Below are 24,887 nucleotides of genomic sequence, written 5' to 3'. Positions count from 1 at the left end.
TACATGACAGTGTATTCATCTCCCCAAAGCTGGTCACAAGTGCCCCCTCTGCTCTGGAGTAAAACATGGGCTACAACCAAGCCTGCAGAGACTTAAAAACAGCATCATGTTTATTCACTGTAGGAAAAGGTGAGCTGAGAAGAGCTGAAGGCCTGGGCCAAGGTGCTAAGGAGCACGCTGGGTCTTCCTGGTATGGGGAAATGTTTTCTGGAAAGGAGACTGCTTAATGTACATCTACAAAGTGTTTTCTTGTGCTATTTTGTTTTGTAACTTACAGGGAATTGTTCTCTTTGTAACTGGTAAGGTCCAGTCTCCTAGGATCTGACTGCTTTCTTCCTGGTCAGCCAGGCTTGGAAACTTCCACCTCATCCCTTCCTTTCCTTCTCTGACATTTAATCAGCATTGAATTAAAATCAGGCATATGGCTCACCCAAGGCAAATGGAAATTAAGATACTGGATTTATAACATGCATAATCCAAACACAGAAAATCTTGCTACCAAAAATAATCATGTCTCTCATCCATTTCCCAAACAGTTCAGCTGCCTGCTTCACTTTGCCTTCAAGTTTAATCAGATGAGGCTGAGAATTCTCATAAACTCTTCCAGGACACCCGAAAGGAGTTCCTGTCGACTCACTCAGAGTCCTTTCCCTCCTCTCCCTCAAGCAGTACCCACCTCTTTTCAGGAAGCAATCTCTCTTTTCCATCTGATTTTTCATAAAGAAGCTGGAGTTTTATTTTTCCTTGGCCTCCAATCTGTGCTTTGGATTGTGCCATAAAATTCCTCAGTAATTTATGGCCTATTTTTTCTTTAAAGTGGAAAAGCGCTAATCCCTCACAGAGTGGGGAGACAAGCATTTCCAATGTGAGGTAATCTAGAAACATCCACTGACCACAGTGACACGAGCCCTGACTTACAGTTGAAGACTCATGTAAAGACCCCCAGCCCTTGACACAGGGTATGGCCTCAGAAACAGCCTGATCTCCAGTGAGTACCCGGTTTGAAAGACTCCTCTTGACCCAAAAGTCCATCTTTTCCTGTCAGTAATATCTGAAAATTCCGGAGGTTGCAATGTTACCCTTCAGATAAAGAAAGGCCTCCTCCACAGCACTCTTCTAAAGCGCCAGTGTTATATATCTCATTACGGCCATCTACCTCAGTGTAATTGAGTTTATACTAAGCCGAGAGGAACTGAAAAATCCTGGCTGGGCCCCAGGCTTGGAGGGGCTTGGAAGTGGAAGGTGCGTGCGTGAAACCTGAAATCAGTCTTTGACCCCTTCACATTTTCGCCACAAGTCGACCCCAACAATCACACTTATATCTTCCCAAGTAGCTTTTAAAAAATCTTTTCCAATAAACACAAGGAAATGAAATATTGAGATACACCTTCAAAATAGAGTCGATGAGCAGCAAACATTCTGGGTCCAATCAAGCAACAATTGATTTGTGAAGAGAAGGAGCAAGAGTTCAATTGTCCTTGGCTAATATTCACCCTGACCTGACTCAGGAAAGAGGAGAAAGCATGGGCCTGTGTCCTCAGCCAACGTAATTCCATAGGAATGGTCCCTGGAACCGTAACACCGGCTTTGCTACTGCTTTATAAGTGTCACTTGCTAAAGACAGAACGAGGATGAACTCCTAGAATATCACTTAGAAAATCTGGCTAACAGGGGACTTGTTTGCACTTCTATTTTCATATACTGCACAAACACTTGTTCAACTAAGCTCTTCTCTCTTTTAGTCAAGGGCTTATAAACAACACTTGGGATCCTACTTTAAAAAACTAAGTTTTAGTGTTTATGATAAAAAATATTAACATAAATGGATAATGATTATTTCCTCCTCACCATGTTAGTTCCTCTTGGCCAACAGCCCAAACAGTGGGGGCCAGATTCTAAGACAAGTGTTTCCCAAATGACGTCAAGAGATATCAGAACTATCCCTAAAAGCGTGCTGAACACTCGAACCCATTTGGAAACAGTGCTGGCTCAACTGTCATCCAGAAAACTGATGGAAATTAGCCCACTGAAGGCTGTAAAAAAAAGTCCTGCAATAAATGTTTAGCTTCATTTAATCTATGGTTTTCCAAATTTACTTGATTATGGCATTCATTTTTGAGTGGAATGACCTATTCACTGCTTTTATTGTTTGGAACACATTTTGGGAAACCCTGCTCCAAGGAAAGAGTGACAACTCAAAAGGGAGAATCTACCATTGCAGTAGGCTGATTAAATCACAAAAGCCAATGTATCTGACACTCCAGAGAGTTCAGAAAGTAGGGGGAACAAAAACAACGTAACTCAAAAACAGGACTGAAGGAGTCTTTTTGTTCGTTTGAGACAGAGTCTCACTCTGTTGCCAGGCTGGAGTGCAGTGGCGCGATCTCAGCTCTCTCAGCTCACTGCAACCTCCACCTCCCGTGTATAAGCAATTCTCCTGCCTCAGCCTCCAGAGTAGCTGGGACTACAGGGCCGTACCACCTTGCTGAGCTAATTTTTGTATTTTTTAGTAAAGGCAGGGTTTCACCATGTTGGCCAGGATGGTCTCAATCTCTTGACCTCATGATCCACGCACCTCGGCCTCCCAAAGTGCTGGGATTACAGGCATGAGCCACCATGCCCAGCCCAAAGGAGTCTTTAAAGAAAAATCTCTCACCATGATTTTTGGTTTGTTTGTTGTTTGTTTTTATTAGAGACTGAGACTGGCTCTTTTTGCTCTGCTGCCCAGGCTGGAGTAGAGTGGTGCCATCATAGCTCATCACAGCCTCAAACTCCTGGGCTAAAGCAATCCTGCCTCAGCCTCCTGGAGCAGCTGAGACTACAAACACATGCCACCACACCCAGTTAATTTATAAAATTTCTTTTAGAGACTGGGTCTCACTACGTTGCCCAGGCTGGTCTCAAACTCCTGGCCTCAAGCTATCCTCCCACCTCAGCCCTCCCACAGTGCTGGGATTACAGGCGTGCACCACCGTGCTCAGCCCCTCATGGCAGTTTTTACCATCCTCTTGACATGTAAAGACCCTAGGCAAATGGTAATCTCAACCAAATAGACAAGTTACAGGTTTTATCAGCCCAAAGGGTAGTCTGATTGCTGCAACCTCAGTCAATAGATGAAAAGCAAATTGAAAATAATAATGATAATATTAAATCAGACTCCCTTACTAAAATTTTAGACATTTGGCATTAGCATTAACTATCTGACCAGTAAACTGACAGGATGTCTGGCTGCCTGGCTGTCCAGCTGGCTGGCTGGCTGGACGGACGGAAGGATGGATGGATGGATGGATGGATGGATGGATGAATTGATGGGTAGATGGATGGAGAGATGGATGGATGGATGGATGCATAGATAGAGGAATAGATGTAGAGATGAATGAATGAATGGATGGATAGATGATGGAAGCATGATGGATGAATAGTGATCGGATGCAGCATGGTATAGCAATGCAAGTACCTTACTAGGAATCAGGAAACCTGTTTCCTCATATTTTTTCTGTCTCTATTGGATTTCTTTCTTTCTTTCTTTCTTTTTTTTGAGACAAGGGGTTTCACTCTGTCACCCAGGCTAGAGTACAGTGGCAAGCTCATTGTACCCATGACCTCCTAGGTGCAAGTGATCCTCCTGCCTCAGCCTCTCAAGTAGCTGAGACCACAGGTGCATGCCACCATGCCTAATTTTTAAAACATTTTTGTAGAGACAGTATCTTGCTATGTTGGCCAGGCTGGTCTTGAACTCCTGACCTCAAGCAATCACCCCGCCTCGGCTTCCCAAAGTGCTTGGATTGCAGGTGTGAACCACCAAGCCTGTCCTTTACTGGATTTTTTTTTTTTTACTTTGATCAAGTCACTAAACTTACAAACTCTTATATTTTTATGCAGAAATGAGGATTTAACGAATATCTGTTAGTAGATAGCAGTTTTTACATTTGTTTCAATTGGAGGTAAAATGGTCTATGAACCTTTCTCCTACCTAATCTTCTTTAAGAAAAAGAAAGGGATAGAAGGGTGGTAGGGGGAGGCAGAGAGGAATGGAAGGGAAAGAAGAAGGTAAAAAAGAAAGAACAAAAGAAGAAATTTGGATTCATTTGATTGCCTTTTTAAATACAGCTTAAATGCATAAATGGATAATGGTATTAAATGTACCGATATCAATGCCTTCTAGGCCAGGCCCTAGGCCTCCTGTACCTAGTGTGTTTGGGAGACTATATACCTGTGCATGTGCAGTAAAAAACCTCTGTCCTAAAAACCAAGACAGCTAGGTGCTCATTCATCTGCCTCAGCCACCAATTCATCATTTAACTTCCCTGGGTCTTGTCCTGAAATGTCAAATTAAGAGGAATATCTTAATTCCTGCTTCGAATATATTCACTACCATACAAGTTTGATGGGTGATTCAAAAGAAATCAGTACACATTTTTGAATAAATGGAGTGTGCAGTCTCCTGAGGGGTGGCGCATAAACACCTTATCTTCCAAAGATGCTACATTCCCGATCAGAAGGTACAAAACTCTCCAGTGCCAGCTGAAGTATGGATAGAGCTGAGGAAACCCCCTGTGTATTACAGGGCATGAACTAAGCTCGCTAACCTTGAGTTTCCAACAGTTCAACCCAGGAACCCTGAAGCACCACTATCTGATGTTGAATGCCACTTGCAGGGGTTTCAAGAGATGGGGGCTCTCAGGCCACAGAAGGTATTTCCGTTCATCAGGGCACTGCAGCATTCTTTGTCGTCAGAGACTTGTTTACTGAGGAGCAGTCAGGCAGGTTTCTCAGAACCAGTCTATCTGATCCATCCTTCAAGGCCTAGGTCAAAAGCTACCCCCTCTACAAAGCCTTCATCAGTCTTTCCCTGGGGAATTATAACATATTTACTTTTATGGAATCATTTGGGCTAGTAAATTTTAAGTTTATTGAGTGCAGGGAACCCCATCTTCTTTACTTTCTCATCTCCATTTTACTGGTACTCATTCAAACTAGATTGAATGAGAAACTGTGTTCTGGGGCAATGTTTCTCAATGTTGTTTTAAACTGGGACTCACAGTAAGAATTAAACTCATACATACTCACATAAATAAAACAGAAATAGGAATTTTAGAAGGCAATATTTATTCATATTGCATGCAAAGCATTCTGCTAATGTCTACGTTGTTCAATCTCCATATTTAAACTGTTGTAGAGATTCACACAATTGATTTCATCATCTTTACTGAGGGGTCCTGACCCAGAGTTTGAAAACCAAGAACCTAGACAGGATATGCCTTTATACTCTTTTTCTCATGTCTTTCTCCTTAAAAAAGGAAAAATGGAGCCTGTACAAAAAGCCTAAACGTTCTTAACAGATTTAAATTTGGAAAGAGTCAGATGATGCCTTACTTGCCTAAAATTCAAATCCCATTAGAGAAGGCACATGGCCGACTTACTGGATGGGGATGTCCATAGAGCCACCTCTTCAGCTAGCAGAGACAAGCTACTTAAATAATATTAGTGTGTCTCACACACACACACACACACACACACACACACATATGACTGATTAATAATAGACTTGATTGTCTTGATTATATACATTTTATTTTATTTTATTTATTTTTGAGACCCAGTCTCTCTCTGTCACCCAGGCTGGAGTGCAGTGGTGCAATCTCGGCTCCCTGTAACCCTGCCTCCAGGGTTCAAGCAATTCTCATGACTCAGCCCCCCAAATAGCTGGGAACACAGTAGGGTAAGACCTAGTTTCTTCCTACTCTCCCTAAAACTGATGTGATCAGTCTTTTCAAGTGGGCATTTCTCCCTTTTTTCATTCCTTGGAGACAAGCACCAAGACCTCTCTACTGCAGCCCCCACTGCATCGAGTTCAGTCCAGTCCCAGGCACAGAGCAGAAGCTCCAGCCACACTGCAGGGCAGGAGAACACAGCCCAGCACAGAGGCTGGCCACATGAGGGACTTGTGAAGGAGTGCTCCCCCCGGGTTTTAAAACACATTCTTGATGGGCCTAATTTATTCTCCAGGCAAAAAGGAGGCTTTCTCAGTCTAAAACACTGCTGTAAATCCCACCCACAAGGGGACAACCACATGACTCCATTTTCCTGCTTGTTTCTGAATCACTGTCTTATCTGTCTTCCTCCCCTTTTCCCCTTAAAATAGTTGGCTTTACGGTTGTCTGTGCACAGTCATATGATAAGCAGTGATAAAGAAAAATTTTTAAAGAGCCAAGTAGGAATAAGGAAGCAATGAGCAGGAGACACATTCTCTTGTGTGAGGGGGTGGGCTTCTAAGACACCAGTTTCCTAGAAACAAAACCCACAGATTAATTTTAAATCTTCAGCCCCAACAATGTGAAACAGTGAGGCAGACTATTTGGCTAAGAAACCCAAATGTTGCTTAGTGTGATCAGGGACTTGGGGAAATAAGGTCTGAGTCCCATTCTAGTATCTACCAAGAGGCACCCTTTATCCTCAGTTTCCCCATTTGTAAACTGTATATGATAGGGCCATCCCCCTCCATGAATCCCAAAGTTGTTCATCACTGTTACTTACATGTGTGTGACGTGTTTTTCTTTTCTAATGCATATTGAATGAGTCTCACAGCCCAATGAGAAAAGCAGGGCCAATGTGACTATTCCCATTTTACACCAAGGAAGCTGAAGCTCAGAGAGGTTTCAGCTTCCTCAAGGTCACACAGCTTATTAGCGGTGGAGCCGAGACGGTGAAAATGAACTAGCAAACTGTGAATGCAGTACTTTATGAATATATACTAGCCTATAAATGCTTGAAAGTGGGCAGCAAATACACATTTGGCAACCACAGCCATTTCCTATGTAACTCATTATAAGAGAAGGACCATCTGTCTAGGACACACCCCTGAGATGAAAAGCAACCCCAACCCCAAGTAAGTCTCAGACCTATAGAATTATAAACCAAATGGATTTTTCAACAATATCATCAGTTCCAAACCACATAATCCACAATTTATATTTTACAATAGCATTATAATTACAATAGCAAGCATTTTTGTGTGCTTATCACGTGATAAGCACTTTCCTCGCCCAGGCTGGAGTGGTGCGATCTCAGTTACTGCAACTTCCGCCTCCTGGGTTCGAGCGATTCTCCTGCCTCAGCCTCCTGAGTAGCTGAGATTACAGGTGCTCGCCACCACGCCCGGCTAATTTTTGTATTTTTAGTACAGACTGGGTTTCTCCATGTTGGCCAGGTTGCTCTCAAACCCCTGACCTCAAGTGGTCCATCCGTCTTGGCTTCCCAAAGTGCTGGGATTACAGGCGTGAGCCACCGCGCCGGGCTGTGACAAGCACTTTTCCAAGCACTTTCTATGCATTATATTATTTATTTCAAACACAATCAGATAGATAGTACTGACTTTGCTTTACAGATGAAGAAACCTCAGAGAGGCTACTCAACTTGTCAAAAGGTCACACAGTTGGTTCAGTGATGGAACCAGCATTAGAATCCGCCGCCCTGTCACATAAAGCCCGTCCGCTTCACCATGGTGCCACCTGCTTCCATGTCTGGTGGTTGTGCTGCATCCTTTTTCACTTCATTTTAAAGTTAAAACTTATATAATAACAGGGGAAACTAGGTGTGGAGGTGAGGGTGTATATGGGAACTCCGTACTTTCTGTCCTACCTTTTTAAAAACCTAAAACTGCTCTAAAAAAATAAAGTTAACTAATTTTTAAAAATAATGCTGAAGTAAAAGATAAAAGTCCTCCAAATGTGTTGGCATCCTCTCTTGCCTTTTCCTTTTTTAAAATACATACAGGTGTGTGCGTGCATGTAATTTTTTTACAATATTACACTCTCCTCCGTCATGGAAGAAAGGAGAATAATACCCCAGTGCAAATACCTAAAGGACATCTATTATTTAGATCAATATTATAACTTCATGTTAAAATTTTACTTAACCAGGCTGGGCATGGTGGCTCACGCCTGTAATCCCAGCACGGTGGGAGGCTGAAGTGAGAGGCCAGGAGATTGAGACCAGCCTGGGCAACACAGTGAGACTCCATCTCTATAAATTTTTTTTCTTTTTTTTTTTTTCTGAGGCAGTGTCTCACTCTGTCACCCAGGCTGGAATGCAGTGGTGCTATCTTGGTTCACTACAACCTCTGCCTCCCGGGTCAAGCTAGTCTCCTGCCTCAGCCTCCCAAGTAGCTGGGATTACAGGCATAAGCCACCATGCCCAGCTAATTTTTGTATTTTTAGTAGAGACGGGGTTTCACCATGTTGGCCAGGCTGGTCTCAAACTCCTGACCTCAGGTGATTCGCCCACTACAGCCTCCCAAAGTGCTGGGATTAGTGGTGTCACAAAGTGGTGTGAGTCACTGCGCTAGGCCTCTACAATTTTTTTTTTTAATTAGCCAGGCATGTTAGTATGTGCCTGTAATTCCAGCTACTTGGGAGGCTGAGGCAAGAGGATCCCTTGAGCCCCATGAGTTCGAGGTTGCAGTGAGCTATTATTACACCACTGCATTCTAGCCTGGGTGACACCACCCCCCACACACACTTAAAAATTTTTTTATTTTAATTTAACCAATCAAGCATCTATTTTGTGCAGGGCAACTTGCCAAACAGCCCAAAAAGGTAGGAGTTTTACTCTTGGGAACAGACCTCTTCTGTCTCTGCTAGAGAGCAGACGGAAAGCATCAACTCTAGGCATCAATAATTGTAAATGGAAGGCACAAACAGTAAATGTTACCGCAATTCCAAGGGCCAAAAGAGCTGCAGCTTGGAGAACTCTGGGAATGCTCACCCAAAGAGGAGATTTAGATGGCTGCTTAGAGTATTCCAGGGATGGGGATATGGGAGAGCAGAACACAAAGGGAGAGAAGGAGGTTGGATATGAAGGTCAGAAACAAGCCCTCAAGCAGAAGGTTCCTACCCTAGAGGATAAGAGATCCACCAGGCAGAAAATGGAAGCGGGGGAGGTGCACACTACACCGGGCCCTGAGTGTCTGGAGGGAGGAGTAGACTTCACCATGTAAGCAACTGGGGCTGGCAGGAGACAATAGTGGGTTCTGAGCACCCAGAAAGGTATTTAGTGCCATGATCCCCATGCAACTCCTACACAAATCCCCTGGATTCCAGGGAACCAGACTAATAAAGGTACAAAAACCCCCTCCTAAAGACGTCTCCATGAATTAGTACTCAGGCGCCTGGAGCTTAAATGGGATATTCTTTTCTAAAATGAAGGAAATATTTTTTAAAGCCAGTTAGGTGGTCACGACCAGGAACTGTGTACCTTCTAAGAACAGAGCCTTGATATTCACTGTTGGGGGAGGAGAGGGAAAGGGTCCTATAGGCTAACGGCAGAGAATAAACTTTAAACATTAAGGCAGGAGGCCTCCTCCATGACTCTAGAAGCCCTAGAATGGGGTCCCTCATCAAAAACGTGTTCCCTACTTACACTAAGGCTGGGATTATTTTAACAAGAGCCTACATTTCCCTCCTCTGCCCTCACAGGGACAAGAGAACGAGCAGCCGGGCATGTTTCATTATTGAGGTTGTGGAAAGCAGATGCCTACATTGCCAGCTTTAGCAAATAAAAATCGAAGACCAAGCTAAATTTGAATTGCAGATCAACAACAAATACTTTTGTAGTATAAGAAGGTCCCATGCAATATCTCGGACATATCTATAGAAAAAAAGTATTCACTGTTTACCTGAAATTCAAATTTAACTGAGCATCCTGTCTTACCTCTGGCAACTCTGGGCTCAGCACACTTGCAAGAGAAATAGGATGGTGTCCTGAAGAAGCAAAGAAGACAGACAAAGGAGCATGGGTACCAAAGAGAAACTTTTTTTCATGGTGGGCCAGGCGCAGTGGCTCACGCCTATAATCCCAGCACTTTGAGAGGCGGAGGCAGGCAGATTGCCTGAGCTCAGGAGTTCATGAACAGCCTGGGCAACACAGTGAAACCCCGTCTCTACTAAAAAAAAAAAATCAGCCAGTCGCGGTGGCTCATGCCTGTAATCCAGGCACTTTGGAGGCCAAGGCGGGTGGATCACCTGAGGTCGGGAGTTCAAGACCAGCCTGACCAACAATTTTTTTAAAAAAAACCCTATCTTTAAAAAAAAAAAAAAAAAAAATCAGTTGGGCGTGGCAGCGTGTCCCTGTAGTCCCAGCTACTCGGGAGCCTCGGGCAAGAATTGCTTGAACCCAGGAGGCGGAGGTTGCGGTGAGCCGAGATCGCGCCACTACACTCCAGCCTGGGTGACAGAGCAAGACTCTGTCTCAACAACAACAACAAAAAGACATGGTGATTCTGCAGAAGCTCACGGTTTGCTCATCAACCAGGGCACAGAGTTGATGCTTAAATGCCCAAACATTTCATCTACATCTATCTTATTTAATCCTCACAGCAACTCGGCAAGCTGCAAAAGATGACTGTTATTAATCCTTTTCATCAATTAGAAAACAGAAGTTTGAGGAGGTTAAGTGATTTTTCTCAAAGTCACAAAGCTACAAAGCAGAAGAACGACACCTCCTGCTCCTGGGTGAATTTTGAACGCTTTAAAGGAAGAAAAGGATTTCTATGATTGAAAAGAAGAAGAAAAAGCAATTTCTGAGAACTGATCCTCAGTGAAGGTTAGGTGAACTACTTGCTACATACATTTTTGTTGCCTAAATGTAAATTATGTAAAATGAAGTCTGAGCTTAAAGATCAAGGGTCTTAACAATTATAAGTAAATGCATAGTTGCTTACTGAGAGTACAGTAATCTTTGCAGAAGGCCAGATATGCTTCAACTCTTGTTATTCTTCAGCAATTCCAACATTGTGCTTAAAAGCAAAGCCTTGCTCTCTTGCACCTTTATGCACTCCCTAAATGTGGCCCAGGACAACTGAGCAATAGGTGTGCATTGCATTAGAGGTTGGGCACACGTAACAGTCACAGGGTAGGAAAATGAAGCAGGATGCTTTTGCCCAGAGAAATGAGACATACACCTGGACCACAGAAAATGGGATGTAAAAAAAAAAAAAAAAAAAAAAGCCACAGTTACCACACTAGGCCCAGGCCCACAAGCTAATGCAGAGGATGTTCAGGTCAAAATGCAACAATGTCTCAGCTTTTCAAATAAGCAAGAGGGAGCAATGATACACCCATTCACTAAGACAGAAGCCAGTCCAAGGGAAGGTAATCCATGTTCCCCTCACCTCCCACCCTCAGAGCTGTTTAAAAAGGACCACGCCTGTAATCCCAGCACGTTGGGAGGCTGAGACAGGCAGATCAGAAAGTCAAGAGATCAAGACCATCCTGGCCAACATGGTGAAACCCTGTCTCTACTGAAAATACAAAAATTACCTGGGCATGGTGGCACACACCTGTAGTCCTAGCTACTTAGGAGGCTGAGGCAGTAGAATAGCTTGAACCCGGGAAGCAGAGGTTGCAGTGAGCCAAGATTGCACCACTGCACTCCAGCCTGGGCAACAGAGTGAGACTCCATCTCAAAAAAAAAAAAAAAAAAAAAGGACCAAGTGTGTGGAATTCTAGTTCTAGTTCTGCACACTTGGAATTCAGCAAACTCAACTCCCGTTGCTCATTCATTTCCAAGAGGGAGAGACATGAGGACTGGAGAAGGTTTTCCTGACAACCCTTCAGTTGATTATTACTAATAAAATCCCCAAACAGAAGCACAATTTTACCTGCATCTAATAATAAACATTAATCACAGATAATTACCAATAATAAGTAGTTATCGTTGATGGAAAACTTGCTATAAGGTAGCTATTATTCCCATTTTATGGATGAGGAGATGGGTACAGATAGGGCAAATGATGTGCCCAATATGCAGCCAAAACTGATAAAACTAGAATTCAAAGCCAGGACTAACTCCAAAGCCCATCCTACTAGTTTTAGATCCGTGAACTTGGACAAACCACCATCCAATGGCATGAAGGATACTACAAAGTTATTCTCCATCCCTATCAGACCTATCAATAAACAAACAAAAGAAAATTAATTGGAAATGCAGCATGTGAGATTGTCAGCATAGATTTCCTGGATAATTAAAACATCAATATATCACGAGTAATTTTGTTCAACACTTTGCTCCAAGCAAAGTTTCTAGAACATAGAAAGTACTCAATATATATTTGTTGAATGGCTGGCTAGCTAGATGAATGGAGAGATTAATGAATGAACTCCATTCTATCTACTGTTCTCCTTCTTTGGATAGTTTGTTTTTGTTTTTTTAATCAAGCAATTTTTTTTGGATTGCATTCCTACTTTAATCTTAACTGGTCTCCTGACTGCCCTCATAACCCCAAACACTATAAAACTGCCTGTCCAACATTTTCTATGTTCTTCTTCCAATTTACAGGGGCTCCCTTCCCTGTCTATTTAGATTTTACCATTTTCTTCAAGGCCTGGCTCAAAATATTACCAAGAAGCCTCTGCCAGCTAGCAGAACCCACATTAATTCCCATCTCATTTGAATCCCCACAGCTCTTCAAATTCACTGTTTTATAAAAGGGTGTTAATCTTGATCTTCCAAATGGCCCACTTGAGAAAATCTATTTCTTCTTTTTTCTAATTATCATGTTTTTCAAAATATGTCCACAAAACATGAGTTCTTAATGTTTCCCAAAAAAGAGCATTCTATGATGAAAAATTTTGGGGACATACCCAGTTAAACAGAGGTGTACAACTCACTTTGTGATAGACCATCTTGAGTCTTTCATACACTAATGTGCATTTGATTCTGTAACATTTCCCAACCTCTTTGATCACAGAGACCTGAAAATATCATAAGATTCCTACTCCTTGAAAGTCAGTCTGGCAAACGCTGGTCAATTATATGCTCCTTCTTAAATGGCTGATTGATGATTCTCTCAGCTACCTAAACTGGTTGAGATAAGCATCAGTGTAGAAGGTAGGGAGACAGATTCATACACCTATATTCTAGGAATTCTGCTTGCTTGCTTACTTGTTTTCAGAGTAATCTTTGAGTGGCTTAATGGTACAGAGAGAGAGCTCCATTTAAGAATTAAATTTATGTTTTTGTGGGCCTTGAACAAAGGTAGATAAAGAAGCAAGCTATCAAAAATAGCTTTGTGACTTTGATCACAATGAAGAAAGGCAAGGAGGGAAAAAAGCAGAAGCTGGCTCTTTTGCAGGGGAAACAAGGATAAACTTCATGGAGAATAATAAAGACAAAATATTATCAAGTTGTGAAGGTTAAGCGTAGCCAAGTCCCAGAATGTAGGTTCTGAAGAGCTGAGTCAGGATCACTGTTAACTGGTCCCTTTACAGAACATCTAGACTATCCTAACTCCTGATTTCACAGCTGGAGAATTAATAGGAGTCACTTGACTCCCTCATTCAATACATTTCCTAGAGAAAGAAAAAAGTATTAGGCAATCCAGCCCTGAAGAGGTGAGGTCTGGGTGTCCCCAGGTGCTGAAAAGATTGTGGTAAGCTGTTCTTCTCAGTTGTAATTTTACATACTATATATTTATGTTATTCTTTGAATAACATTGTGTCTCCTAGTAGAGTATATGCTCTCTGAGAGCAAAGACCAGCTCTTGACGTAGTGGGCATAGTGCCTGGTGTATTCAGTAAATATTTGCTCAGTGAATGAAAGGATGGCCAGAACAATGAATGAATACACTACTCTGCCCACTGCTTTGAATCTTTTGTGAATTCCTTCTTTCTCAGCACTGTACCAAATGATGAACTTCTAAGAGCACAAACTCAGTCAGTCTGATTAAAGAATGCTGTCTATTTGAGCTTCTACAAGACAGACCCCAGAGAGCTAAAGGGGGGTAGAGGGGGACACTTCCTGATCACGAGTTGCTTATATCTGCCTGGGGAAAGAAGACAGGCAACAAAAGATGCCATAGTCTGAAAAAAACAAACAAATCTTTTCAAGAAGGACATAAGCAAAATCAAAGACTATCTGTTTCTCAATAATTAATTCTAGATTCACTCATCATGATTTTTTAAAACTCTTCTTGAAGCCAGGCGCAGTGGCTCACTTCTGTAATCCCAGCACTTTGGGAGGCTGAGGTGGGCGGATCACTTGAGGTCAGGAGTTTGAGACCAGCCTGGCCAACACAGTGAAACTCCGTCTCTACTAAAAATACATAAGTTTATTGGGTGTGGTGGCTCATGCTTGTAATCCCAGCTACCTGGGAGGCTGAGGTGGGAGGATCTCTTGAACCTGGGAGGTAGAGGTTGCAGTGATCCAAGATCGCGCCACTGCACTCCAGCCTGGGCAACAGAGCAAGACACTGACTCAAATTTTAAAAAACTCTTCCTGAGCTTGATTACGTTTTTAGTCTTATCTACCTCTTGGGGTCAGGAGCTCAGTGAGTCTACTCCTCGCTAGCAAATAAAGGTGACTTTTCACTAGCTTAAAACTACCTCTTTGAGACTTGAAGGGGAGGTAGAGGGGACAGGGGTGGGGAGAGAGGAGATCCTCATTTCGGCATTTGGGTTTTATGACAGGCTTCTGTTTCTCCTCTTCTTCCCCAGCACAGTATTACAGATTTCAGTTATATTTCCTCTGGAGTTTCAATTTTGTTTAGATGTCAATGAGTTACAATGAACCGATGTTCCTGCCCTCCCAGTTCTCCCAGCACAGTACAGACTTTTGGCCACTTCACATGGTTTCTGCCAGAAAACTAAATTTCAAACAGGTGAAGCCCAGCTGATTAGCATTATAATAGATTGCAATTACTTAACAAGCCCATATATACCCGGAGGAACTTGGAGAGAAATACAGTGTTTTGCCAAGTGTAGCTTTTATTTATGTAAAATACTGCAGGCTTGCTCTGGAGTTCTTTTAGCCCAAGTGAAACCCCTGGAAGCTTTGTCTGAACATGCTTCAATAGCTCTGTGAATTCAGGCGCCGGAATTTGAAATTTCATTTCTTGCTGCTGCCAACTACAAAGGATTTTGCATCTAAAGCCCAGATAAGAATTTAAACTTCATTTAAACTCTGCAAATGGAGGGAAAGTGGGCCTTTTGCTTCTCCCCTCACCACGGCACCTGGCATGGGCCCTGGGCACCCAGAGGGTAGAAAATTCCTACTTTTAGGAACTTCAGACTTGATGGAGATTCTTCAACTTGATGCAAATTGCTACATGGAAATAATATAGCATTCTCTCATAAGAACATCTTCAAGGATCTCACAGATTTTTATAAAATAAAATATCCTTCCTCCTCCTCCTCACTTCTTTCAACCATACAGGATTGTTTGAGAAATTCATTCAGCTGGTTTCTATCAAGATGCCATGGTCCTCTGAGGCAGGAATTATGCATACCCAACTTTTGTTGTACCAAACCCCATATCTACCTATAGTGCTAGACCGTAGTAGGTACTACAGAAATACACACTTGTTTTGTGTGCATTCATTCATTCCTTCAACAATGTGCCAAGAAATGCATTTATTCATTCAACAAAGTGCCAGGCAGTGTTTTGGGTGCCAAGATATAGCAGTAAACAAAAAGCAGTAAACATTTATACAGCGTCTGGTGTTCTGGTATTAGAGATAAACAACAAAGATTAATATGAAAACTAGGATATAAGATAGAGATAAGAGCTAAAGAAATAAGAAAGCAGGAAAGGAGCATATAAAGTATAAAAGAAGAGGGTGAACTTTTAGATAGGATTGCCAGAAAAGGCCTTACTGAGAACATAACATCTGAGCGAAGACTTGAGCTATGTGGACATCTGGGAAAGGAGCATTCTAGAAAGATGGGATGGCAAGTGTAAAGACTAAGGCAGGAGCATGGTAAGTGCGTTTAAGGGGTGTCAAGTGGGTTAGGATAGCTGGAGACGAACGAACAAGGAGAAGAGTAGCAGGTGACGGGGTCGGAGAGGTCACAGCAGAAGGCCTGACTTTGTTGGTCTTGTAAATCATGGTAAGGGATAATCTTACTGAGGTATCGTGAGCAGACACAGGATCTGAGAAGCTGGGACAAGGTGGAACCAATTCAAAGGCTGTTGAAATAATTCAGGTGTGAGATAATAGTGACTAGGGCCCAAGTGGTGTCAGCAGAGGTATAAAAAGGATCTGATTTGGGATATATTTTGAAGGCAGAAACAGCAGATGTTGCTGATGTAAAAGATATGGGGCACCTGAGAACGAGAGGTGTCACCTGAGAACAAGAGGTGTCAAGGACGGCCCCTCAAGATTTTTGGCTGGGCAGTTGGAAGGCTGGAGTTGCCATTTCTTCAGCTAAGGAAGAAGGGCTTAGATTGGGAAGAGGGGAAATTAGGTATACAATATTAGGCCTATAGAGTTTGAGATGCCCTTTACACAATGAAAGGTGATGACATGAAGGCAATCCCATAAATAAATTCTAGAGTTCAGGGTCAGGTATGAGGTGGAATTAGGAATTTAGTGTGAACAGCGTTGATAGTGTATTTAAATCTATGAAACTAGATGACATTGGCACAGCAAAACCAAAACACCAGCTCCCAAATATCCTCATTTCCAATTACTCACATGCTTCAATAAATAATTGACCTTTGTCTACAATGGCCTCAGTTTCTAGACTTTCCAAAACAATCTCATTTGAAGAAATTCTATTATTTTCAAAAGGGCAATTTGTTAAGTATAACTAAATCAAATTTATTTTTAGACTATGTAAGACTTTTCATATAAATACACTCACAAATCAAGGAGAAAAATATCTTTCACTGGACCATATGTTCTGATTTAAGATTCTAAAACTATGAATATACACGCATGGCTCTTCAAATATTAATAAAGTTGCTGAAATGTATTATACCCAGACCACCTGCTACAAGCTTTCTGGTTCCTTATTTAATTCTCAAAGCAACCCTAAAAGTCAAGACCTATGACATTTCCATTTTACAGATGAAGAAACGGGCTTAAAAAGCCTAAGTCACATGCCCAAAGTCACATAACTAATGAGTGGTGGAGACGACTTACAGTTAGAACTCACTGATTCCAGGGAGAGGGGCCCACTGAGGAGCTAGGGAATTCAGGGTCTCAAATATTCACTAAATCTGCTGCTGATCAAAGACACCAAGAAGAAGAAACAGGACAAACAATCCTTGACTGTCCATGAAGTTGGAGGCTAACTCAGGTCCTTAACCCTAGTGACCCAATGCCAAGAGGTTGTGATCACACTGGGTCAGGACAAATCCTTCAGGTACTTGTGAAACAATCAACTATGTACCAGCAAAAGCAGTATTACATGGTATTACAGGAGTAGGGGAAAGGGAGAGCTCCAGGGACCCTCATCTGCTGGGGAAGAATTCAGGGTAAAGGGGCATACAAAGGAGGTATGGACCATTGCCAGCCCTTCCCTACCTCCTTACCCCCTTAGTAGTCCCCTCCCACCCCACTGTGTTTAAATGATAATGGAGGTTTCAGAAATCCTTTTAAAAATTTTTCCCTACAAATGTTGGGAAGATAGAGATGTGCTCTAGGGCACTATGTATCAAAGTGCGGTCATTCAGCAGACCTGCTTAACTCAGGCTCCATTCAGGGCATCAGAATCAGCACTGCTAGAGGCTGTGCCCTGGTATCTGTGTTGCAAGAATCTCCCCCAAGTGACTCTGGTGGGCCAAGGGAGAACGGCCTCAGAGCTTAACCTCTCCAAACGGTGCATAGGCCTATCTTACAGAGTCCAAACAGGGTATAGGCCTAGCTCCCAGAGTCAGCAGTGGCAACATCATTTTGCAAAGCTCTGCTGATAGGCTACTTGGGAAATATAAACCAGAAACAACACTTGTAGTGTCCCATTCATTGCCAAATGAGATGGCCAGACTGAAGAGAGCTATTTTGGAGAATCCAGAAACCAGCTTTCTGAGGGCCTATATAATAATCAATTCTGTCAAAAACTCTCTCTAGGTCAGCTCCATGCTCATTTTGGGGGATATAATAATAATAATTGTAGTAGACATGCATTGAGCAGTTACTAAGGACCAGGCATTGGTCTATGCACTGTAACTGTACACGTATTAACTCATTTTAATCTCCACAACCACCCCATTTTATTATAGGGAGGTATATTTATTATCCCCCACTTTGTACAGGGGAAGAAATGGAAATACAGAAGGTTAACAAGGTCTTGAAGATGGTAGGCGGTAAAAGTGGGATTCAAGTCCGGAGCAATCTGGCCCCAGACTTCACCACTCTGGGGAATCGCCTCTCAAAGGATGGCTTTCTGTACCTCTGTATTCTGAGTGCCTGCCCATTTTTTTTTTTTTTTTTTGAGATGAAATTTCACTCTTCTTGCCCAGGCTTGAGTGCAATGGCACCATCTCAGCTCACCACAACCTCCACCTCCCAGGTTCAAGAGATTCTCCTGCCTCAGCCTCCCGAGTAGCTGGTATTACAGGCATGCGCCACCACGCCAGCTAATTTTGTATTTTCAGTAGAGACAGGGTTTCTCCACGTTGGTCAGTCTGATCATGAAGCCTGCCTCTTCTACAGAATACAGCAAGGGAATGGCGCTCACCAAAGTTGTCATCAGAGGCAGGGCAGTAGAACAAAGAGGAAACTGAGCTCAGTGTGAAGACTACTGAAGCAATGAAAGAGCAAAATCCAAAATGTGAATAAGCCAGCCAGCTGTCACCTGCACGCAGCCCTTAAAACCCTAATCCTTGCCCCACCTGCCTTTCACCCCTGTGCTAAATGCAATGCAGCATTCACTCCGCCTCCGCTTGTAACATGAATCCCAATACTTCTAGTTCACATAATTATTCTTCTAAATCTTTCTTTAAAAATTATAAAGTTCTACAGTCACATTTCAAGATATATCTATGCATGAATGATTGATCCATTAATTATCTGGAGCCCTCTCTGCCCTGTAATTTCTATTCTAGCCCAGTGTTTCTCAAAGCAAGCCTGATCTGGTCAGAATCTCTGGAAGAGCTGGTTAAAAATGTAGAGTCCCAGCTTATTCCAAATAGTAGCATCAAAAGCTCTCAAGGTTGGACCAGGGGAACTATATTTTTAACACCTTCCCTTAGTGATTCTCATATACATGAAAGTCTGAGTAGTGTTATTAACTGGTTCTTGGAAAACCCAGCTATAGCAATAATGTTATAATAGATTTTACTTCAAAGCATCAGCAAAATCTTTCCTTCTCTTTGTAATGAGCTTTCTCTAAAGCAACCCCCTTTGTCATCACAACTGAAATGTCTCTCATTATTTGTAGAATAATTATCTCAGCTTCGCTTTTACGCATTCTAGAATCTACCTCAGTTATCTAAATTTTCTCCCACTCCAGTGTTTCAAAAGTATGGGCCCCACATCACTAATGAAGCTCAAAGACACCTGGAATGAACTTCGTTTCTGTATTGTAGAGCCCTGTTTATTTTAATGTGAACAAAGAAAAGTTATAACTATACTCTCCAAACCTGTGATTTCATGAATAGTGGGGCTTAAGAAAAGACTAAGTGGAAAATAAAAGAATCCATTTTTTAACTATTAAGTAAATAAAAGCACAGGTAGTACTCAGATAAAAGTCTTACATTTGGGAAACCTTGTCCTGCCCACTCCTTACCAACAGGTGCACTCAGTTTCCACCCTGCTGATCCATTCTGCAACCCCTGACCACAGGATTGTCTGCCTTTATTCCTGCAGTGGTCATGCCAGGAAACACTGCTCCTTCTTGCAGATACCTCTTTAAATGTAACCTACTGTTTCACACCCAGCTCATTCATGCCTCCTTCCAAAAGCCCTCCTGAATTCTTCCAGTTCTCCCTACGCCATTTTTTTTTCTTTCTTTTTTTTTTTTTTTTCAGAGACAGGGTCTCACTCTGTCACCCAGGCTGAAATACAGTGGCCTGATTTGTCAGATCATAGCTCACTGCAGCTTTGAACTCCTGGGCTCAAGTTATCCTGCAGCTTCGGCCTCCAGAGTAGACTACAGGCACACACCACACCACAGGTGCAGAGTTGGCTAATTTTTAAGTTTTCTTTAGCTATGGAGTCTTACTTTGTTGCCCAGGCTGATCTTGAACTCCTGGGCTCAAACGATCCTCCCAGCAGCTCCGCCTCCCGAGTAGCTGGGACTGCAAGCGTCAGCCACAGTGCCTAGCCCACTCCCTTTTTGAACTCTTAACATACTCATGGTACCCACTGGTATGGAACCTAATTGCTACTTAAGTGTGTATATCAGGAGTGTCCAGCCTTTTGGCTTCCCTGGGCCACGCTGGAAGAACCATCTTGGGACACACATAAAATACACTACCACTAACGATAACTGATAAGCTAAAAAAATTGCAAAAAAAAAACTCAATGTTTTAAGAAAGTTTACAAATTTGTGTTTGGCAGTATTCAAAAGCCATCCTGGGCCACTTGTGGCCCACGGGCCATGGGTTGGACAAGCTTGATGTATATGTAAGTACTTGGTGTCATTTCCTTAGTGAAATGGAGCCCCCTGAGAGTGACCCAGGGCCTCATTTTCCTCTGGATTGCCCACAGTGCTAAGCTTCCCTGGTTGGACCTGAATGCAAAATAGAAACTCCAGGAATACAAGTGAATTCAAAGTGCAGTTGAATCCGGTGTTCCGCAGCAATGAGAGAAGCAGCTGCTTCATGCTAGCCACATCCCCTTACTTCAGGCCAGATCTCTTAGCCACACCTGAGAAGGGTGTGTCTCTTCATTCCTGCCAGGTAAGGAGTGCAGAGACCTGAACCCAGGGGGTTCTACCTAAAGGTGTGATGAACCCGTGGGTTTACACTGAATATTAAGACTGGGAAAAGTGAACTTAGCCCAGCTGCAAATTGTCTCCATTTCTAAAGGCAGTCACCCCTGCCAATGAATCCCCACCTTCAACCTGGAGGAACCAGAGTGGCCACAGCATCCTCTAGTGAAAACAGATGAGCATTCTGAACCTGCCCCACCACTTGATTCATCCTTGAGACTTTGGGCTTCTCTATCTCAAGTTTTTAGTTTGTCCAATACCTGCCATACCTAATTCACACTTGCCATAAGGCAAAAGAGATGAAGTTATCAAGCACAATAAAAGTGTCAAGGACACAGCACATGGATCTGCAGGGAGAACAGGCTGGGAGGCCAGATAGGCAGGCTGGGCTCCCCATCAGACAAGCCGTGGGCAATAGGAGGTGAGGGCCCTACTTCCAGCCCACCTTTGCTTGTCATGTGACCCTAGCTCTCTACCTAGCTTCTCTGGAACTCAATGTCCTCGTCTGTAAAACTTGCCTGTGCACTAGATGATCTGGTCTAGAGCCAAATCCAACATGAATTTGAGAAGCTTAGAGGATCATAACCAAACAGGTTCCCACTGCATGCTTCACTAGGAGTGATGAAGGTGGGGACCGTGTCCTGGAGCTCCCAGAGTTTCGGGTGTGCCCAGCAAAGCATCACCAGAGATACGAAGACACTCTCCCTCCAACCAACATCTGTTCTCTGGATAAATGCGGACCTGCTACTCCTTGTCCCTGCTCTCTGCCCCCCTGTCCAAGCCCCTCATCTGCATACACTGCAAAAAGCCCACATCTTTAGCTACCAGAGTCAAGTTTTTTCGGTCCCTTTCCTGTCCAAAAACAACAACTCCAAAATCACAGGTTTTCAGTGTCGAGGTCTGCCTCTGAAATTAGTTACCCCTTCTGCTCCCTCTCTCATATGCACTGCTTCCCTGAGGAAAGGGCCCAAAGGCCATGCATGGAAAGGAAATGGGGAATGAGTGGGAGCTCTGCTGTGGGGGCTTAGGGAAGCAGAGATGAGGGACATCTGTGAATAGAACGGAATGCCATGGAGTTCTTTGGGATTCCATAAAGGTTTGCCTGCTTTCCAAAGTGCAAACCACAAATCTAGAGTTCTACGCATGTGGCTTGTTGGAGCTTCCCTGTGAGACCGTAACCATGGTTTCAGGCAGACTACATCACAGCCCTGAGCATAAAAACAAAAGGCTCTCTCCTATTTCTCCCTAAAACTCCGTGTCCTTGAAAAAAATATGTAAGGTGATATGCCAAAGTGATTCATGTGCAACTTCTGACCTCTAGGAGATCCATGAAGTTATCTGGTTTTCAATAAAAAGCAATTGCTCTATACCACTTTTGAGGCTTAGAGAGATCTCTCACTTTTTGTGTAGACCAAAGAACCCTGAAAACATATACATCCAGAGGAACACTTGCACTTGCTCTTGGTGGGAACATGTCACAAACCTGAAAACACAGAAATCCATGTCCTAAATTAACACCTTCCTTCCAAGAAGAGAAAAAACAAAACAAAACAAAACAAAACGAAGATTTGCTTCTCTCTGCTTGTCCAAGTGCCAAGGTTGGATGCATTTGGTTTATAGTACATTGAGACAAGGCCTATTTCCAAATCCTTAATAGTTTAACAATGAAATCAATTAACAATTTACTCAATCTCAGACTCAGAAATCGTTTTTTATTGCACAGTATCTTAACAATCAAAACAGAGAAACAATATAACTTTAAATAAGATGCAAAGCACTGACTTCCAATTACCCACAAGCAGAACCCTTCTTCAAATGCAACATTCATCCTGCATGGATGGGGCAATGAATTGGACAAAACAAGCTCGGCTGATGTTTCTGGGACCGTAGAGGGGACATCCTGAAGGAGGACACTATTTTTCTACTTGTATGTCAGAAGATGAGCTAACCGCCATGCAGAAGAATACAAACACACCAGCTTCCTCCGGGAGGGAAAAATAAAGCAACTCCTCACTCGGCTAAGCAGGACAAAGCCAGGACGTGCAAGAAGCCTTCAGTCAAAAGGCTCCACGTGCCTTTCCAAGGACGGAGGGACCCACCCACACACAATCACACACAGCCAGCCCACCACGCGCCTGCGGAAGAAAGCCGGGTCCTCGGCCAACCTTCAGCACCAGCGGCCCAGGCTCTCCCAGTTTGGAAACCTCCCGCAGCACCACCATCTGGAGGGCACAGAGGGGGCAGAGGGCCACATCCTCTTTCCAAGTCTCATCTTCCTCCTCGATGCCTGTTTCTCCCCAACTACGAAGTGAAGTGTACCTCCCCAAGGAAACTGAGACCTACAGGCATACACACCCCCCAGTCGTCACTGAGTCCCGAAGCCCTACGATCAAGGCCAGCGAATCTTTCCCCGGGACCCCACAACCGGGTTCCCGGACCGACGGGGAGGCCCCGGACTCACCCAGTCCTCGAAGTGGCGGCTCCCGTTCTGCAGCAGCTCCTCAAACTGGATGGTGCAGTTGGCCACGAAGTCGTCGTAGCCGATGGGGGCATCGTGAAAGACAGCCAGCTCGATCTTGCGCCCGTTGCACACATCAGTGACGAACTCGTCGTGCCAGGCCGGGCTGTTGGTTTTCTGTTTGGTGGCCGTTTGGCCGATGCGCGAGTCGTCCACATTGAGGGCAATGTAAGGGTCCAGAAGGAAAGTCTGTGGCCGGGGTCCCACCGCATGGCGCAGCGACCAGGCAGTGGGCTTCAAGCTCACGGCCTCGCAGATTTTGATCTTAAGAAGGCCATTGAACACTACCATGGTCGGGGCGGAGAGTGGGGACCGGGGTCACTCCGTCTGCCCCGAGGGCAGGAATGAAGAACAGACGGCCCCGGCGCTCCGAGCCACGGGGACTCTTGGGTCCCCTTTCGCCCCACCCCACACACTCCCTACACCTTGTGGCGTTGCGCCCTGGCGCGGGCGATTCTCAGCCAGTGCATGTATTTCCTCGCCGGGTTCCTAACGGAAAACAGGGAGGGGGAGAGCTGGGGGACGTCCGTGCTTGGAGCAAGTCTCTCCCCCCGACCACCAGCTGCACCTCCAGAAGAGAAGACGAGCTGTCGGCTCCGCTGCAAGCCGCGGGGGCTGCCTCGCCGCCTCGCTGGCTCTCCGGCTCCGGGCTGCGGGAAAGCGGGCGCCGCGCCCGGCGCTTACCTACCTTTCCGAAACATAATCCCGGGAAATTTCGACTCCGGGAGGGGGATGGGGCGGTGGGACGGGGCGGGGACGAGAACCGGGGGCGCAGATTTCAACCCGGATCCTCTTCGCACACCCAGCGCCTGCCTCTGACCGCACGGGGCGGGGGGTGGACCGAGGGATGTTCAGTCTATCCGGAGGGATGCATGTCGAGAGGAAATGGTCCTCCTCGGAGCCAAATTTTTAAAAATCCACAAGCCCCACGGCCAGCTGGGGCCGCCGCCTCCTGGGCGAAGCAGCGCCGCGCCGGAGCCGGCGATCGGGAGGCGCCAGGAGCCCGGAATCTCACATCCGCGCGGGCTCGGGAGTCCGGGCGGCCGCCGATCCGGCTCGGGGCGCAGGCCGGCACCGGGCGGTGCGCAGCGCGGCGGCGGGGCCGGGACTGCGACTCGGCGCGGCCCCACCTCCTGGGCGCCGGCGCCCGCCCGCCGCGCTCCCCGCGTCCCCGCTCTGGGCTGCTGCTCGCTCGCCGCCCGCCAGCCCGCGCTCCCCCGCGGTCTCCTCTCCCTCCGTCGGTGTGCGAGCGAGTCTCCCTCCCTCTAATGCAGGAAATGCGCAAAAGACGTCAGTGTGTGTGTGTGAGTGTGTGTGTGTGCACGCGCGCGCGCGCGCACGGCAGTGTTTGGGGAAATAGAAAGTTTTGCCGGTTGGGGGAGCAATACGGAAAAAGTGAGCCGAGGAGAGAACGGCGGAGAGCGGGCGAGGCTGCCCGGGTCGCGGCGGCGGGCGGGGGAGCCGGGCGTGGACCCCGCGCGGGACCTGGGGGAGCGGTGGCGCTGGGCTGAGTGCGCGTGGCGTGGGCCGTGGATGGGTCTCCTTTGGTCCCCACCGGGAGGCCCCGGGCTGCGCATCTCTCGGGAACCCTGCGGCCAACGCAGTCTTTTAGAGCCCGGGATGGGGAAGTGGAGGGGGCCGGGTTGCCCCAAAGGCCTCGGGACCCTCCCCCTGCCCACCCCTACTCGGGCGGCGGCGGGCAGAAGCAGCCTGCG

At 45.0% G+C, this 24,887-nt stretch overlaps 1 protein-coding gene across 2 annotated transcripts in view; it reads right to left on the bottom strand.

Moving 5' to 3' along the window:
• Nucleotides 1–24,095, bottom strand: part of PRKCE (protein kinase C epsilon) — a 535,976-nt gene extending 511,881 nt beyond the window's left edge. Inside the window, exon 1 of one of the 2 annotated variants that reach the window (XM_012450580.2) lies at nt 23,116–24,095. In XM_012450580.2, the coding sequence (XP_012306003.1) occupies nt 23,116–23,463 (348 nt within the window). In that variant the 5' untranslated portion in view covers nt 23,464–24,095. The remainder of the gene's footprint in view (nt 1–23,115) is intronic. The other variant, XM_012450582.2, reaches the window with a different exon arrangement.
• Between the last annotated feature and the right edge of the window lie 792 nt (nt 24,096–24,887).

Source organism: Aotus nancymaae, unplaced genomic scaffold (genome assembly GCF_030222135.1).
Source record: "Aotus nancymaae isolate 86718 unplaced genomic scaffold, 86718_ANA_hifiasm-v0.15.2.pri h1tg000057l, whole genome shotgun sequence".
NCBI classification, from domain to species: domain Eukaryota; kingdom Metazoa; phylum Chordata; class Mammalia; order Primates; family Aotidae; genus Aotus; species Aotus nancymaae.
This window is presented reverse-complemented; position numbering and strand designations above follow the sequence as displayed.